This window comes from Oenanthe melanoleuca, chromosome 1A, assembly GCF_029582105.1.
Source record: "Oenanthe melanoleuca isolate GR-GAL-2019-014 chromosome 1A, OMel1.0, whole genome shotgun sequence".
NCBI classification, from domain to species: domain Eukaryota; kingdom Metazoa; phylum Chordata; class Aves; order Passeriformes; family Muscicapidae; genus Oenanthe; species Oenanthe melanoleuca.
In genome coordinates this window covers 19,801,657-19,818,222 of record NC_079334.1, presented here as the reverse complement: position 1 = coordinate 19,818,222, position 16,566 = coordinate 19,801,657, and the positions used below count along the sequence as shown (strand labels likewise).

General features: G+C 42.7%; 1 protein-coding gene across 1 annotated transcript in view; it reads right to left on the bottom strand.

Annotated features, from left to right (window-relative positions):
- ABTB3 (ankyrin repeat and BTB domain containing 3) overlaps positions 1 to 16,566 on the bottom strand; it is a 174,081-nt gene that overhangs the window by 38,942 nt on the left and 118,573 nt on the right. Inside the window, exons 5-6 of the mRNA XM_056508141.1 lie at positions 5,691 to 5,856; positions 2,275 to 2,364 (exon numbers count right to left, since the gene is read on the bottom strand). Of these exons, the coding sequence (XP_056364116.1) occupies positions 2,275 to 2,364; positions 5,691 to 5,856 (256 nt within the window). The remainder of the gene's footprint in view (positions 1 to 2,274; positions 2,365 to 5,690; positions 5,857 to 16,566) is intronic.

Here is a 16,566-nt window from a genome sequence, read left to right as displayed (position 1 = left end):
AGGTTCACAGAGCTGGTAGAATCTAATGAACATCCGCAATCCAAGGCTGCACACTCAGATGGAGTGTGACACTAAAATTCAAAATCTTTTTATTGATCTTCAGAGGAGGACTAAAATCAGAGTAAAAGATGCACCATCTCTCTGTCTCACCAGCCAGCCCTGCTTTCACTCCCTTGTCTGAAGTACTTTTATCCATACAGGGGAGCAGGGCAGTCATTAAATATTCGGTTCCATCAGCAGCTCGCATTTCCAAGCGCCACATGCAGCGTTTTGCTAAAAGCAGGCCCTCAGTCCAAGGACAGGGATGAGGGCAAAATCTGAACACCCCATGCAGATCCCACAGCTTGCCAGATCTGCACCAGCTCCTGGCTGATATCACCCAGAGAGAGCTCAAAGGGCACCACGAGGAGTGTGTTGGCCTCTGAACAAGGACGCAGGGCTCCTTAGGGGCTGAGTTTGGTCAGAAGGGGGAGGATTGAACAGCTCAAGCCTTGGGGTTTGGGATGTGGAGCAAGAGCAGCAGAGGGTAAGGATGGGCAGGACCACAGCTCAGTGAATGCATCCAGCTCCTCCTCAAGCATGGTTCCCACCACTGTTCGGGGCAGTCCATGGAAAGCAGCAAAGAAAATGAAGTCTTTTTAACTCCTTTGCTCCTTTTTGTTTTGTTGATTTTCCGTTTTTTTTTCTAAGTCAGAGTTCTCTCCAACACAGTGTTTGCAAAACACCTGTGGCTGGATAAGCTTTTAAGGATGAGACTGGCTGAGCAGCTACAGGTCCCACTGAGTACAGAGCAAACTGCAGCTTCTCAGCACATCTGGAAATGAGTCCATTTTCACTAAGGATTGGCAATCAAAAAGGGAGGTGCCCAGCATTTGAGGCTACTTTTGGAAACATATTTGCAAAGTGAAAGGGAGAAAATTATGCAGGCACCTGACAAGAGTATTTATTTTTGTTCATGGTTGATTTGCCTTTTTTTTTGCCATAATTGCCCAATTTGCACAGTTGGTTGTGGTGTGCACAAATCACCGTATAATTGCATGCCATAATTATTCACAGTTCTTGTCCAAAAGTGTTTTCATTTCATTTTAGAGCAAACACTCTACTGCAATGGACTGGGGAGGTTCACATTCCTCACTGGAGCTGTTCTCTCCTATGTCAGCAGTTTCAGAAAGACAAAACTGTTTAAATTTGCATTTGATTCAAGCCTGGAAGATTAGGAGCAATCGGGAGGACTGCTCCTAATGAAAACTTGCCCTAGGAACCAAACAGCACCACCTCCCATCTAAGCCACAAGGCAGGGTTAAGAAGAGATCAGCCTCCCTACCCAGCCAGCCTTTGGTCTGACTAGGGGTTCCATTCAGCTACTGCCAGCTTTGAGGGTGTGCTTGACTGTGGGGAACTGAAATCACCAGCTGATTTCACAACATGGCAGTAACACTGTCAGTCTCCTATGGGTGACATCCATTTCTACTTTTTAAATTAGACTTTTTAAAAGTGCAAAACGTCTGTCTGAAGCAGTGACTCCAATTTATCAGCTCGCTCAAGTCCAAACAGAACAGATGGAACACAGATAAGTGAAGCAGACAGCTTAATTTACTCATGACCTCAACAAATTGAAACTGGGATCATTAACAAATAACTCTTCCACGGATTTTTCAAATGGCTCCTTAAAAATGTACATACCTGCATTGCACTGAGCTGGACAACAATCTGTTTGGTGGACAGATTGTCTGAGTTTGTGATGTGCATTCATCAATGAGACATTTATATTCTGGAAGCTTCAAGCTCCTCATCCAACAGTTTTTAGCCCAAGGCACTTTGTAAAACAAAGTAAGGAATGGAACCTATATGGCACTTGTGTGCTGGGGATGCTTACTTGGAACATCCATATGCATAGAAATGCTGAGCTTTGGCAGGTTACCAGATGGGTGTTTCTTTTACCTTCTTCATTTAAAGTCAGCTGAGATTCAATGAGTCCTTCCAGTAGCATTAGAGCTGTGCCCAGGCTTGTGCTAATTAATGCCTGTATTCATTTGCAGTGTACAAACACAACTAAATCACTGTTACCTGTGGGTTAACTCCGATGACTGGACCCATCCTGTGCAGTGAACCCCAGCATTAACCTAATGCCATTTGATTTCACTGTTCATTTCAAGTAAATAAGACAGATTTGTTTTCTTTTTAAGTCTTGTGATTTTCAGGAAGTTTCAGGGGGTAGTTTAAGATGTAAACAAACAACAGGAAAAAAAGATACAACCAACAAAAAGTCCTCACCTCAGCATTCAGATCTGCTCCAGCATCTAGCAGCATCTGCACCATAGCCTCATCACCCCTGACACAAGCATACATCAGTGGAGTCATGCCCTAGTCATTTTTTGGAGTTAAAAAACAAAGGAATTGACAAATTTAACACAGAACTCTCTTTGATTTTTAAAAGCAATTATTTAAGTATATATCATCAAGACTAACAGCATATATTTAATGAAAGCCATTACCTCTGTAACAAACATGACCCCCAGAGTAGCAAAAGTCAAACATTTTTGTAAAAATCTCCATTTTTGTTGTCACTTGTGCTTACTGCTTGTATTTTTCATGTTGTCTTCAGCATGGTGAGTGAAACCAGGCTTGCCAGCCTCCCCACCACAGTACACTGAACTGAGCACCTTTGTCTTTGGGGCCCCAGCAGAGACAGGTTTTCACCAAAGCAACCATTATTTCCACTGGTATTTAAAAAGACAAGAATTCTATTCAGTTTTCTATAATCAGAGTGCCTTAAAATCTAACTTTTCAATTACTGAAAGAGCCTTTAAAACATCTTAAGCTCCTTTTAAGATCAGTCAGATTTGAGCACAGCTTTTTCAACATGGATACTGTAAGGGGTTGGAAATGTCAAGGCTTTGTATAGCACTCCCTAGCAAACATGTACTTAATTTTAAATGAAATGCCAGACAGCTTTGTTGCAAGTTGCTGGCTCTAGGAAAACATGGCTCTTCTTGGAGAAAAAGTAGATTAAGTGACCCTTCACTACAGAATCACCACAATGCAATTTGTATTCATCTGAAATACCTGTTACGCCTGATCACCATTTCCCTTAAGGGAAAGTACTGCTGTGGCTGTGGTAATGAGTCCAGATGAAACCACGAACAAAAATTATTAAATCTACTGCAAATTATAACAGCAAAAGCTGCTTATTAAATACAGTAGGGTGTGTGGACCAACAGCCACCAGTTGCTTTGCAGTAAATCTCCTGAAGCATGCAGCTACCTCTGATGCATGTTTACAGCCTGCCTTGAGGTCCCCCAGTAATCTGCTCTCAGACCACAGTCCATTTGCTCTTTAGCCCAAGTGCTGGTATAAAGGGAAGCTATTTTCAGAAAAACTGGAGGTACCTGTCCTGGTCAGACACCAAGCTGTGACACTGCTCTTCCTAGCAAGAGCCCAGAACCACTGTTTTTGCTGAACTACCCCAGTTTTCTTGTTTGTATGAAGGGCTAAAGATATTGGGTGCTTATGTATGGAAGGGCTGCTTCTGTAGAGACAATAAAAATTAAGGTTTGTCTCTGCAAGACCCTTAGATCCCCCCTGAAAGACATTGTGCATTTCACAGGATCAAATCTGCAGTGCACTCATGCAATAGGCACTTGGGGCCTCATGCCATTATTGAGAAAAAACAAGCTCACCCTAGGCAAGGAAAGTTCTTGGGTGACTTGAAACTATTTGCAAAGAGAATTTGAAAAGACTTCAGCCACAGCCAGTGGGAAAACACCTTCTTTCATAGTGTAAACACCATGGGAACAAACAGGAACTGCAAAAAAATTGTGCTTGGGTCTTGGAACACAAGGATGAGGTAGCAATGTTCCTTCACCTGGTTTTTCAGTTTCTGTAAGTGGCATCACTGGATAATTAAATCAAGTGTTCATTGAGCACAAGGGGTCTAATCAGATCTGTAGAAAAGAATCTGAAAACCCAGTGCAGGGGCTCCCCTGCAAGACATAGCACATGGGCAGCCACAGTGAGAAATCCTGCAGCAACAGCCAGAGCAAAAGCTCAGCCTGGGAACCACACAAGATGTTCTGACCCTGCTGAAGCTGAAGGAGGACTTAACACTGACTAAAAGGGGCCTAGAATGTCATGCTGCAGTGTCAGGGTTTTAAAGAGTTAATGAGGATTTGAAGCTCCCCTTCGCTTGCACTGCTGTCCCTGCTGCTTTTGCCCCTGCCAGTCTCCCCAGGCTTGCCCTGCAGCTCAGCCTTGTGCTGCAGCACCACTCACCCTCCTCTCTGCACGTGGGAGGAATGGATTTTTAATGAGACCATCATTAGTGTTCCAAGCACACTCAGGAACACAGCAACAATGTGAACAATCAACACAAAGGGCATTTGGCTTTTGGCAAAATACAAAATTACTGTCTTTCAGCTTTGCATGACTTAGGGCTCTGTCCTGCAAGATGTGGGACATTTGATCCAGCAAAGTATTTAAGCACAGGCTTAACTTTCACTCAAATAGGATGTAAAAGCATGTGTTCAGAGTTAAGCATATGATTAGGTACTTTGATGAATCAAGCCAGAGTGTTCCTGGTTTTCAGCCTCGAGGACAGAGGAAATATGCTGTGCGAAGTTTCCAGGTTCAGACTAACTTAAAATAACAGTAATTTTTAAAAGTACAATGTATGAACCTTGGAATGAGCAGTCTGATACTACATTTTTTGCAGGAAGTATTGACCTCTTCTAAAGCTTTTCTCAGATGAATCCACAATACTGAGTCAGACAAGCTACTGAACAGCAACATAATTCACATTCCTGGAACAGCTTTCATCTCAGAAGACCTAAACCCATAAACAGTCCAGCTCTTGTCCCACATGACCACCTGAGAGGTGACAGCCACCTGGCTCCTGTCAAAAATGATGCCACAGTTCTGGGAACACACAGTGACAAACTTTCATCGGGGCGGAAAGGCCAGGGAACTCTATTTCAAAAGGAAAGGTTAGTATTCATAGCCATCATTTCCCTCTGGGAAGGGGGAACCACCTCAGTGAGCATCACAGTCCAGCTGACAACTGACAGTAGGTAGCTGCAAAGGGCAGCTTTATCCCCAGGCACAGCCACCAGCCTCATGGAGCTGTAACTCCAAGGAAATTTAGGCTCTTCAACTGGTGGATGTTGGCCACAACGACCAGTGGAGGGGTAACTGCAGAGATACTTTCACATCTGCAAGGTCCATTCAAACTAGACTGAAATCCATTAAAGAGCACCAGCAATTGACCATTTCCTGACAGGCTGGGTGGTGCACATGAAGTGGTGACAGATCCCAGAGCTGGGTGCAGCTGGCTGCTCACCTCACAAAGCCCTGTCTCACAGCACTCTGCACTGCACTGAAGCAGTTTTAAGTATTCAGCTCAACACTAAGCTCTCCTGGGATCTTCCTCTGCCTTCACTCGACTCAGTTCACTGTTAAGAAGATTTCAGGGGATGCAGTCCCGCTCACGCTGAGCTACCTCAGTACTGGCAGACCAACACAACTCAAAATGCCCTCACTTAAGGCAGGCGTTCACCTGGCAGTGCTTTAACTCAGTGCAGGGGAAGCATTAAGGTCCTGTCTACGTAGAGCTGAAAGCTGGGGCTCATTTCCTGTGACAAGCAGACACAAGTCTCCCATTCCACAGCCGCCTCTCCGAGTGTCCGTCCCGTTACCTGCTCGCTCATGCTGTTGATCCCATCCGGCCCCAGCAGGGATATGGCTTGCTTAACCAGATCCGTGCGGCCGCAGTTGAGCATCCGAAAACCCAGGTCCTGCTTGAACTTGGCCTCGGTGGCAACCGCATCCAGCTTGCGAGAGGCACAGAAACAGTCGTCGATCCTGCGGGGTGAGAAATGAGCTCCCTCAGAGGACACCCAGAGGACACACCTCCCTAGGAAAATAATGCTGTGCCCTGGTTTTGAAGGATTTAGGTCGTGCACACATCCATTCTCCTTTGACCTGCATGTGCAAGGGAAATGCTGAATGGAAAATGACTAATGGGAAATTGCCCTTGGTCTCTCTTTCATGGGACAAGTTATACATTTCAATAAAAACTGGGGGGAAAAAAGTACAGCTTTCATTTGATTTTGTTTCCCTGTGTAAGCAATGCACAGTATATTCTCACCACAAGTTTTTTCTCTTCGTGGCAAGGTTATCCAGTTCCCCTGATCCCTGAAAACTTTCAGTGACTTCAGTAAGCTTTGAACTTACATCAAATGGATGTATAATTGTTAACAATACACCAAAGAGAAAATAATGTCACTCCAAACACCTTCAAGAATCTTACCAGCATAGCCCCAGTAACAAGGAAGCATTTTTGGAGCAGAAAATGCAAGTCACAGAATCCCAGACTGGCTGAGGTTGAGAGGAACCTCTGGAGGGGACCTGGTCTAAGCAGGGCCACATGCACATAGGACCACCATGCAACAGGGAAGTAGGCAATTTTGCCAGGTAGTCATGGCAAAACAGCACATGGCTGTGTCTAACAGATGAGAAGTCATTCTTCTAATGTCTTAGTCAAAAGATCTTCAAACTGTGAACTGATATCCATTTCAAATGGAAGAAGTTATTTAGCCAAGATGTGAATCTACAGCTCCAGAGAGAGACAGGCAATTCAAATCTAATGTTTATCCAAGTTGGTTTCATCTTGTTAAAAGACAGATTTGCTTTTCTTTCATGCTGAGGAGTGTCTGGGGCAGAGGGTGGAGTACAAATCCACTGCGCTTTTGGTGTGAACTTGGATAAAGGACTGTTTGGAAAAGCACCACTTTAAATCTGAAAAAATGCTAGGTCAGAAAATGAGGGGCTACTTATGAAGGAAAAACAAAATAGAGATCAAAAGTGACAAAGTCAAGCATACATCAAATATTTGTTTTCTATTTCATTTGTAAAAAGCTGCAGCAAATCAAAAGAAAAATTGGAACAGCACATCACTATCATTTAAATTTCTTCTTCAAAGTGCTATATCAGACCTTTATAAAATATATAACACTGCTTAATATTTAACAGCACTATGCAACAAATATGCTGTTTATATACAAGCAGTGGTATGTAGCAATAGCTGATGCTCTTCCTCTTTCAAGAGAGGAAGGAAAGTGAAATGCAAAATACAAAGTGTTTTGATCAAAGCTTCTGCAGGTCTGAAACTGGCATCTCATCTCAGACTTGCTCTCTGCTGTGCTGGGCCACAACCAGTCTGGAGGACACCACATGTTTTGCTGATGTTCATTCTACTGCTCAGTACAGACAAAAAAGTTCATGTCCTAAGAATGCAAAAAAAAGTATGCTTGGAGTATCACCACTCAGGGGAACAAGGATGATGTTCCATCACCACAGGATGCTGCCAGATTAATGCACAACACTCAGTCACAATAAACACACTGCAACAGCAGTAAGAGATCCTGCACCAGCAACATGCCCACAGCAGGGAGGGAGAAAGCAACACAGCAAGGCTGGGTTTTCTGCAGTAGTTTCAGATTGAGTTTAAGTAAAAAGCAAAACCAGCACAGATATATGCAGGGCTGAGCTCACTGACACTGAGATCCATGGCAGCAATTGAGGCTAAATACATTCACACCACATGGTGCTCTTCTGACACAAGAGCTACAGCAACATTTGGTGCTTGTTACCCCCATAGCATGAGATGCTAGAGATCATCTGTGCCCTCCTTTACGGCATTGCAAAGAAAAAGCAGGCTCACAAGTTAGGTGGTGGGGGTTTTGGTGCATGGAGGAGAGACCTCCCAGCTGCAGATGGCATTCCCAGATGATTCTGGGCTGGAAATGAGGTGGTTCCTCAGCAAAGTGCAGCTATGGAAAGATCGAGACATCCTCTGCAGAGGTGTCTGTTGCTGTGAATCACTGCCTGTGTTAATTCACTGCTTCATCATTTGTACTGAGGTATGTAGCATACACTGAATAAAATGGGTCAAACTCTGACAGAGCTCCACTGACGTCAGCCCAGCTCAGTGCATGCAAAATGATAGTTGATCATCTCCTCTTTAAAAAAAGCCAGACTTTGTCCTGGGTTGCATACCCCCAGAAGGGAGGAAAGAGGAACAAGGACCTATCTCACCTCGCCTGCAGGGGCTCCCCAGATCTCTACTCTGGCATGGGTTCAAAAACCATCAGGAACTCCTCCATGAACTGGTTCTGGTCTCCTGAAAGTGAGTCAGTTGACCTGCTTACTCTAGCCAAGGAAGGAGAGACACAAATTCCTGCTGATATTCAGTATCAGCAAATCAGTACTCCTCAATCAGCTGGAGGGATAAGTGCCTTGGTCCAAGGGCTCCAGGGTGCCTCAGCTGTAAAAACAGTGCAGCAATAACATGGATGCAGAGGAGTACCTGGGCTGCACAGCGGGTAGGACACCGGCACTGACAAAGCGTGAGCTAGACCAAATTCCACAAAACAAGAAGCGACAACTTAGTACCACTACAGTGGCCCACTGCCTTTTACTCACTGCCTTTTACTCACTGACCACTGTGAGTATTGCCATTTGTTGACTAATAAACTGGAGATTGATCAAACTGGTGAGTTTATTAGAACAGGAACATGACACAAAGGAAAGGAGTAGAGCATCAGGAGAGAAAGCAACATCTCTAAAAGACAGAGAGATGAATGAGTTAAGGAAAAAGAGATTTAACATGTACTGATAAAAAGTAGTGAAGAGACATCAAAAAATGATCAGGAACTACAAGTACAAATAGAGAGCACAGCATCACTTTTAACACTAGGGAAGGCCAGCTGGGAAGATGGCATGGCAGACAGACTGAGCTGTCGCATTTCAAAATGAAAACCAGAAAATTTAAAAAACCCAAACCCATCAAAAATCAAACCAAAGCCAACACAGCACTGCATTTTCTCCAAAGCTCTCCTTCTTACCATTCACTGCATAATACTGATTCCAAAAAGAAGCAGAAGGTATCTGCTCTATATTACACTGTATAAAGGGACATTGCTCCATTGTGGACAACATCCAGAATCACAAACATTAAAGAATGCAAGATAAAAAACAGAGGAAGGGAATAGACTCCCAGACTTGACTTGCTCGAGGCTCTTTAACTTTGGACTGAAGCAAACATACTGACAAGCTCTGAAGAGGTGGGAAAGGGATGGGAAAAAGCTTGAAATGTAAGGCTGACAGGGAACAAGTACAGTCAGCTAAATATATAGGGTCACTTTTTAGAGTTGTGAAACTCTGCCTGCTAAGCACACAGAGCTGGAACCCTCCCCAGCTGCACTGCCAGTGTGGGGCCCTTTTGCCTGAAAGTCTTTGTGATCTTTCCAAGTGCACAGGAGGCTACCACCAGCTCAACAGCAGGATGTCCCCTCCAAGGTCACCCTGGCTTGTTGCCAGAGTCTGCCAGCCATCAGCATTCATACAGGTCATCCTTTCCCCAAGAGCTTGCCCTGCAGAAAAGGTGCATCTTCATCAAAGGGGCTGGGAGGCTGATGGGAGGAACAGATGATCATGGAGGGCCAGTGCTTGCTCTCCTGCTCCTCTTCTACCTAGGGACAGTCTGAGGACAGCAGGACATCACACACCAAATGCTGGCTGGATCAGGTAAACGTTGAGGTCTCTCAGAGGTGATATAGTGACAAAGGTAGGACTGACCAACATCCTCTGAGACTGATAACCCCTCTCAAAAGACAGAATCTATTCTGAACTTCCCTATTTAGCAACCTAAGGGGCTGGGCAGGCTTCTTGGCACCACCATCACCACCACTGCATAATGCTCCCATTCCCAACTGAGAAATAATATGTTTGAATCAATAATACACACTGATCATAGTCCTTGTGCTCAACAGCAAATTCACCCCTTTAATTCAGGGATTCAATCACACAGCCTGTCAATCCCCTCCCTTCCCTAGTGTGAATCAAGCCAACAATTACCTTTATAAATAAAAGGAAAATTAGAAACAAGTGAAATAATCTCAATTTAACATTTTTAGTAAAATTGTGACCACATTTTTAAACTTAGAATGCAACACAATTTTCTCTAAGTCCTCTTTTAATTCCTGAGAGATACTGCCTCTACAGCTGTTATCTTCAAGATCATTACACTGTTGCCATTTCACATAATTAAATGGACTGTGGCTTTATATGGGGAATGCCATGGTAACATTAATTATTTGCTAATGGTCACTGTCAAACGCTGCACGGTGACCATGACACTCCATCATACTCTGAAGTACTCAAACCTCTGAAAGGAGTAAAAGATAATCTTCTTCATTTGTAATGGGTCCTAGCAGTACAGCAAACTGTTTTTCTTTTCCCAAACTCACATTATAAAAACATAATGCAGCACTTCTACAGCAGCGCTTTAAACACAAGGGATGTTGGTTTTTTTCATTTTCACTGACTGGCTACGAGAGAGTCTGTGCAGATCTTTAATAAGTTACTCATGGGTTGAATACATTTGGGAAAACATGATTCAAAGGCGAAGTGTTTCCATCGTAACTGGTACGCGCAGCTGATTCAAAAGAAATGGAGTGCAGGCTGTGATGAGCAGCAGGACTAACGTTCCCCTTGGCTCAAATGAACAGATCACTGCACTGATAGCCAAGCATCAGAACCTTGTTTGTCCACCTGGGACTCCATCACCAGCCCTTTCAACTGAAAGAATGATAATCTACTAATTAAGTCCATCTTTTCAGCTTTGTAGAATTTATCCCGTTTGTCCTAAATATGAATGAGGTCTTGAGACAGAAATTATAGTTCAGCTGGTTGGAAGCCTGGAAGGAGTCACATTTGAGCCAGCAACATACATGCATTTGCAATGCTGAATTTCTTGGGGTCATGGATCACCGTTTTGATCTGGGCTGCACAGCCCATAGCACAAAAGGGTCTTGTTCCTTGCCTGGGGCTCTTCAGTAAGACTACAGACACAAACAGCAAGAGTGGGAGCAGCAGACAATTTGATTTAAATTTGTGAGCACTCTTTTGTCCAACATGGTGCTTTAAAAAGGACTATAATGCTGATATTAATAGAACTGCAATATAAATACTATATTGAGACAATTATTTGCATTTTCAGTTTTGGAGAGAGGAAAATGTAGGCACAAACACGTTGATCAAAGTGATGAAGAACACCACTTTTTATTGCAGAAATAGAATATCTCCATTTACTTTAATCAGGAGCTAAATTAAGACAAGAAAAAAAATACTCCAGATGTTTATTATCCAACCTCTTGTCAAAGGCCTGAGAATGTATTGGTTACAAATACTGGAAAATACATTTAAAAAGTGATGTGACTATCAAGACCCAAATCTGTATTTCAAAACAGTCTCAATAGTCCAATTCTGTGTATATAGGTCAGAAACTATGTTCAAAATTAAATCTGAGTTCAGATTTTGAACAAGGTCACAGTGCCATAAGAAAGTTTCGGTACAGACTCATCTTTCATATAAATAGATAGCACAAGTCTTCACTTATGAGTGGAAAATGGTGTGTTATCTGTATCCTGATACTTGTATTCAGGACTGTAATACGGGAACATGCAATATGTTCAGGAATGCAATAAAAGGGACAGAGCATATAAGACAGAAGTAAATGATGTTGCTTGCAATGGGGAAAAGAAAGCTGGATCCTAAAGCCCATAAAAATGCAAGTGTATTCTGCCCCAAAAGTGAAGGAGAACATGAGGCCCAGGTCCTCCCCTTCAATAATTTTTTTATTACTGCTATCTTCAAGTAGATTGTTGGCAGGACAGGTTGAGATTCACCTCAGAAATCTGTGCTCTAACTCTAAGTAATAAAATCTCCTTCATCTGCTGGCACCATCTGCCCCAAGAGACTGCTGGATTTTGTCAAGTAGCTTGTTTGCTACTGCTCACATTTTTGAATCTTATTACAGCAATAGCCATGGCTGGTGTTAAAAAATCAGTGAAAATTGTGGAAAGGACAAGAACATTCAAGAAGCTAGGCAAACACCAACCATTCCTACTTGAAGGTGGCTATATCTTATTAAATAGCAGAATTTCTTGGCTATTTTATACTCTCTCCAGAAACTCAGCCCCTTTACCCAACAGATTTTAAGAGAGAAGGAAGAGCAGTGGAAGTATTTTTTTCTATTTATTAAAGTCCATTTATATTTCCGTGCTCTAGTACAAGCACAAGATTTCCATAAATAAAACATTAAATGCAACTCTTCTGCTTTCACTTTTCAAATTAGAATTGCACACGTGGTATAGTAGTAGGATGGCACAGCAAATGGTATAGACTACTCTGAAACAACAAAGTAACACATCTTCCCTTCACATCACTGTATTTTCTTCCTTTCCATAGTTTTAAGCAAGCTCTCTAGAATAAGCCAAGAATCCTCAAATAATATTTGCTTTTGAGATTGATAATCCAATTTTCCTAGAGAGCCTTCACTAAGAAGAATGGTCCCAGACAGAAAAGCAGACAGGTACAAGGCTAATTGGAAATCAGGACTGATTTTCAATTAAAGACAGATTTTCCAAGGTGCTCAGACCCTGCATTTGCCCAGAGATCTTTGTGGATCACAACTCTGAGGGCTGGGTGAGCCTGTGAAGGCACAGCTGAGGGAGCACATAGGGCTGGAGGTTAATAAACCTGGTCCTATGCTGGAGCAAGGCTTGGGTACATCTACACCTCCAGCCTGAACTTACTCATGACTTGCTAATGCTCACATACTCCTGTGTCCATGCTGACCTTTAAAGAGTGTATTTTTCCTTCCAAAGTGTTTGCTTCTGATGTATTTCTGGAGAAGAGCCACAGGTTCCCTCAGCACACACTTTGCTCAGCTGAATGTGCCCCTTTCTTCATGTTTGCCTCCACGAGAACATTTTGTTAAAAAACCAAATCACCCCAGCCCATTTCTTTCTACCTGGTCCAAAAGAAATATTTTTTTGACCAGGACACAGGATTTGTGCTTCCACATCACTTCTTACCACTTTCACGTGGCACCAATACTTTTCTGTTTCTACTGGAAATACTTCTCCCTATGTAGCCTCATAATGCATTTGCCTTTTTCACGGCTGAGGAAAAATCCATTTTTGTGGTTTACAATAATTCTGAGATTAAATACTGCTCCACAGCCTTTACCACCACCTTTCCAACACTCTGCTCTCAACATGGTATTTATTAGGATGCATATATACTATATATCTTACATATACACTGCAGTTTGTATATTTTTATTTAAAAAACACATTTGACTTCCATTTGTGGAAAACTGCATTTCATTCCATTTATTTTGTCCCAGCCCTCAAGGTCATCCACTTTTTCCTGGATGATCTCCCAAACTTCCTCTGTCAGGACAATGCCTCTCAGCATCATGGCATCAGCAAATTTTAACTTCATGAGCACACTGCTAAGATTTGTGCCAAAACCCTTTCTGAAAATTAAAAAATACCAGTTTTTAAGAATGAGAGCTGAAGGTCCCTGTTGCAACCCCATCTCAGCAAATCCAGCCCTTGCCATCTCTCTTGAAGCCAGCCCCTGCTAACTTTCCAATTTCCTTACTAACTCCCATCCTCTTGTCTTAATAGATCCCTACATGGACTCTATCAAATCTTCACTCAAGTCCAAAGAGATGAAATTCTACTGAATTTCCTTGGGGTAGAAAATCAGTTATCTTATCAAAAAACGTTATTAGATTAGCCTGAAAAGATCTATCTTTAGAAAATCTGTGTCACATTTTATCCCATTTTTCCCTCAACAACATGTCTTTAATCAGTCTTTGCTTGAAAAAACATTCAGAGGCCTTGCACTAACAGCCTGGAATTTTCCTTGGATCATTTCTCATCCTTTTCAAATGTTGGGCATTACTATTATTAATCCTTAGAGTTATGGCATCACTCCAGGCTTTGTTAAAAATATTCCCTCTGACCCTCTGATTTTGTGAGGCAGCTTTTTCTCATCATTGGGATAGAGGTTATCTGGTCATCCTGATTAGAGTGCATTAAGCTGCATAATTTTCTCTTCTTTTATTCCTGTTTTTCCATTTTCATAACCTTGTTGTTCATATTTGTTTTTCCTTTTCCAATAGGATTTTCTTCCCCCAAAGCAGAGGCAAAGTATTCACTTGGGTGATGGCCTCTGTTGGCACTGATGCACACCTCTCACAGGTGTTCCAGCATCTCTACATCCTCCAGGATTGCCATGATATACTGTCACCCAAAACGAAGCCCCTGACCCCGATAAAAGGCACAGCAGCCTTTGAGCTGAGCAACACAGGATGCTCCTCCCTTTTCTCTGTTTCTCTGCCATCAGCCTCCAGCCCCCAGATGCAGGCATGCACCAGTGATCCTCCCCACCACATGTCTAACACACTGGGGTTTGCTTCAAACAAACATCCCACAGAATGGAGGAAGGAAAGACGTGCAAAGAGCTTCTTGTGTTTAGCCAGAGCAAGGGGAAAGGTACCCCTTGCAGATGTGATGATGAGGAGAAGCCAACATCTGTTGGCAGCCAGAGTGCCTGTGCAGGCTGAGCAGTGATGCTACCTTATTACAACAGAAAGACAGGTCAACGTGGTTTTTACCACCAGGCCCCTTTCTGATAACAAATTACCTTCATCCCTGATGCCTTCAACAATACAAGGTTTAGAATAGGTAGCAGAGTATCCTGTTCATGATTCATGCCAGCAGAGAGCCACCTCAACTGACCATATCCAGGTGGCCCAAAGGGCCTGGGTATAGGTGAGGCTTTATTTAAGTGCCCCACTATGACAATATCCTGGACACAACCTGGGTTTCCATCTCAGTGAGCTGTTGTGCATCCAGCACCCAGCCCGTGTGTGAAACCTATCTCCTTGCAACAGGTGGAAACAACTGGTCTGTCTAAAGCTTTCACTCCTGGGGGATGGTGAACACTTACATCCCTGCTCATCTGCAAAGCTGGCAAGAGGAAAGAAACTTTCTGGCACTTCCGTTGCTGTAAAATGAAACGAGACCAGGAAGGAGACAGGCAGCTCCTGACTGATTCCAGCTTCCCTCACTCCTCTACACAGAGCAAGAGCAGCTCCTCTTTCAGAAGAGGAAAACATTGCAAGAAATTAAGGTGACAGGGTTTTTTAAAAGGCTTGGAAAAAGGACAAAAGAGAGGAATAAAAGGCAGGAAGAAAGCTGGGACGATTTACAAAGCCACAGAATGGGAACCTTACTGCTGGAGTATGTGACTGTACTGGGAAGTGTCACATGGCTTTGTGGGGAGACCTCCATGCTGTAGTTCAGATAAGAAGCTAAACATCTGGGTTTTATCTGAACCGACCCTGAACTTCATAGCCTTTGAGATCCTGCCAATCTCTCCCTCTCCCCATACGCGTGTTTTTCCAGCATGGAAGCTGATTTTGCTCTATGTACTTGCAGTGACAGGTTGTGCATTATACCATGGAATGATGCAGTATCACCTAGGACCATGGGAACTTTTGGTCTTTGGGTCTCTGTGTTTTAGGGACTAAAGAAGACTGCTACAAAAAGCCTAGAAACTGAACCATTTTAAAGGTTCTACTTAATAAACCTTACCCATAGAAATCACAAAATTTATCAAGTTAACTGCACTTAAAATCCTCCAGCTTTCATCCATCGTGCAGCTTACTTGAAAAGCCACTCCCTGCAAAGTTGTTTTATTCCCTCCTCCAGTGCTAAAATTTATGGAATTGATGCTCCTTGAGGAATTAAGAGTTGGAAAGGTGCCCTCCCTAATGGGGAGGAGTGAAGGGTTGGTGTTTGGTTTATGAAAATCAGGAGTGCTGAGGGTCTGCTGAATACAAATAAAAAATTACAGGCTGCAAAGTTCCAAATTAACATCCTGATGACTCACATTATTCTTCAGAAAAGCTGCCTTCCCTTTGATCTCCGGATTACAGGCAGCCAGGGTCTTATTTGCAGCTAGGCAAAGAACCTGCTGCACTACACCAGCAGTAGGCACAGACCTCAAAATAAAACCCAAGGTACACGAACACTCGTCTGCCAGCACAGCAGAGAGATTGTCATTTTGAAACATCAGTGGATGAATCCAGCCCCTGCAGTCAAATACAGGCACACTGCAAAGGCTGGTCTCTAAAATCTAGAATTTGTCTCAGGAATAGTATTCCTTTTTCATTCTCATCTGATTAATCTCAGGCTATGCTCCTCAGGCTCATTTCCATTTAAAAGTGGAAAAGACAGTTCTTAAAAGTTCTTAAAAGACAAGTGGGACAACAACAATCATTTGTATTATTGATGAAATTAATTCTTGATGGCAACTTTAAACTAAGTGCTGATATGTTCCCCATAATTAATACATTATTCTGCAGTATAATACAACTCTCTACAAGTTTAAATTACTCTTTAGTTTCCTAATAAAAACTAAAATTGTGTAACAGTTGATGAGATTTTATATATATATGTGTGTATACATATATTCACACACACACACACATACACACTGTCAAAACAAAACTTTGGGTCATATTTGGGGGGGGGGGGGGTTGGTTAATCCACAGGTATTTTACTATATCTACCTTAATTTTTAAGACTGAGCATATAGAATACAAACATTACTGCCCTATTTGCAATCCTACCTAATACTTGGAGA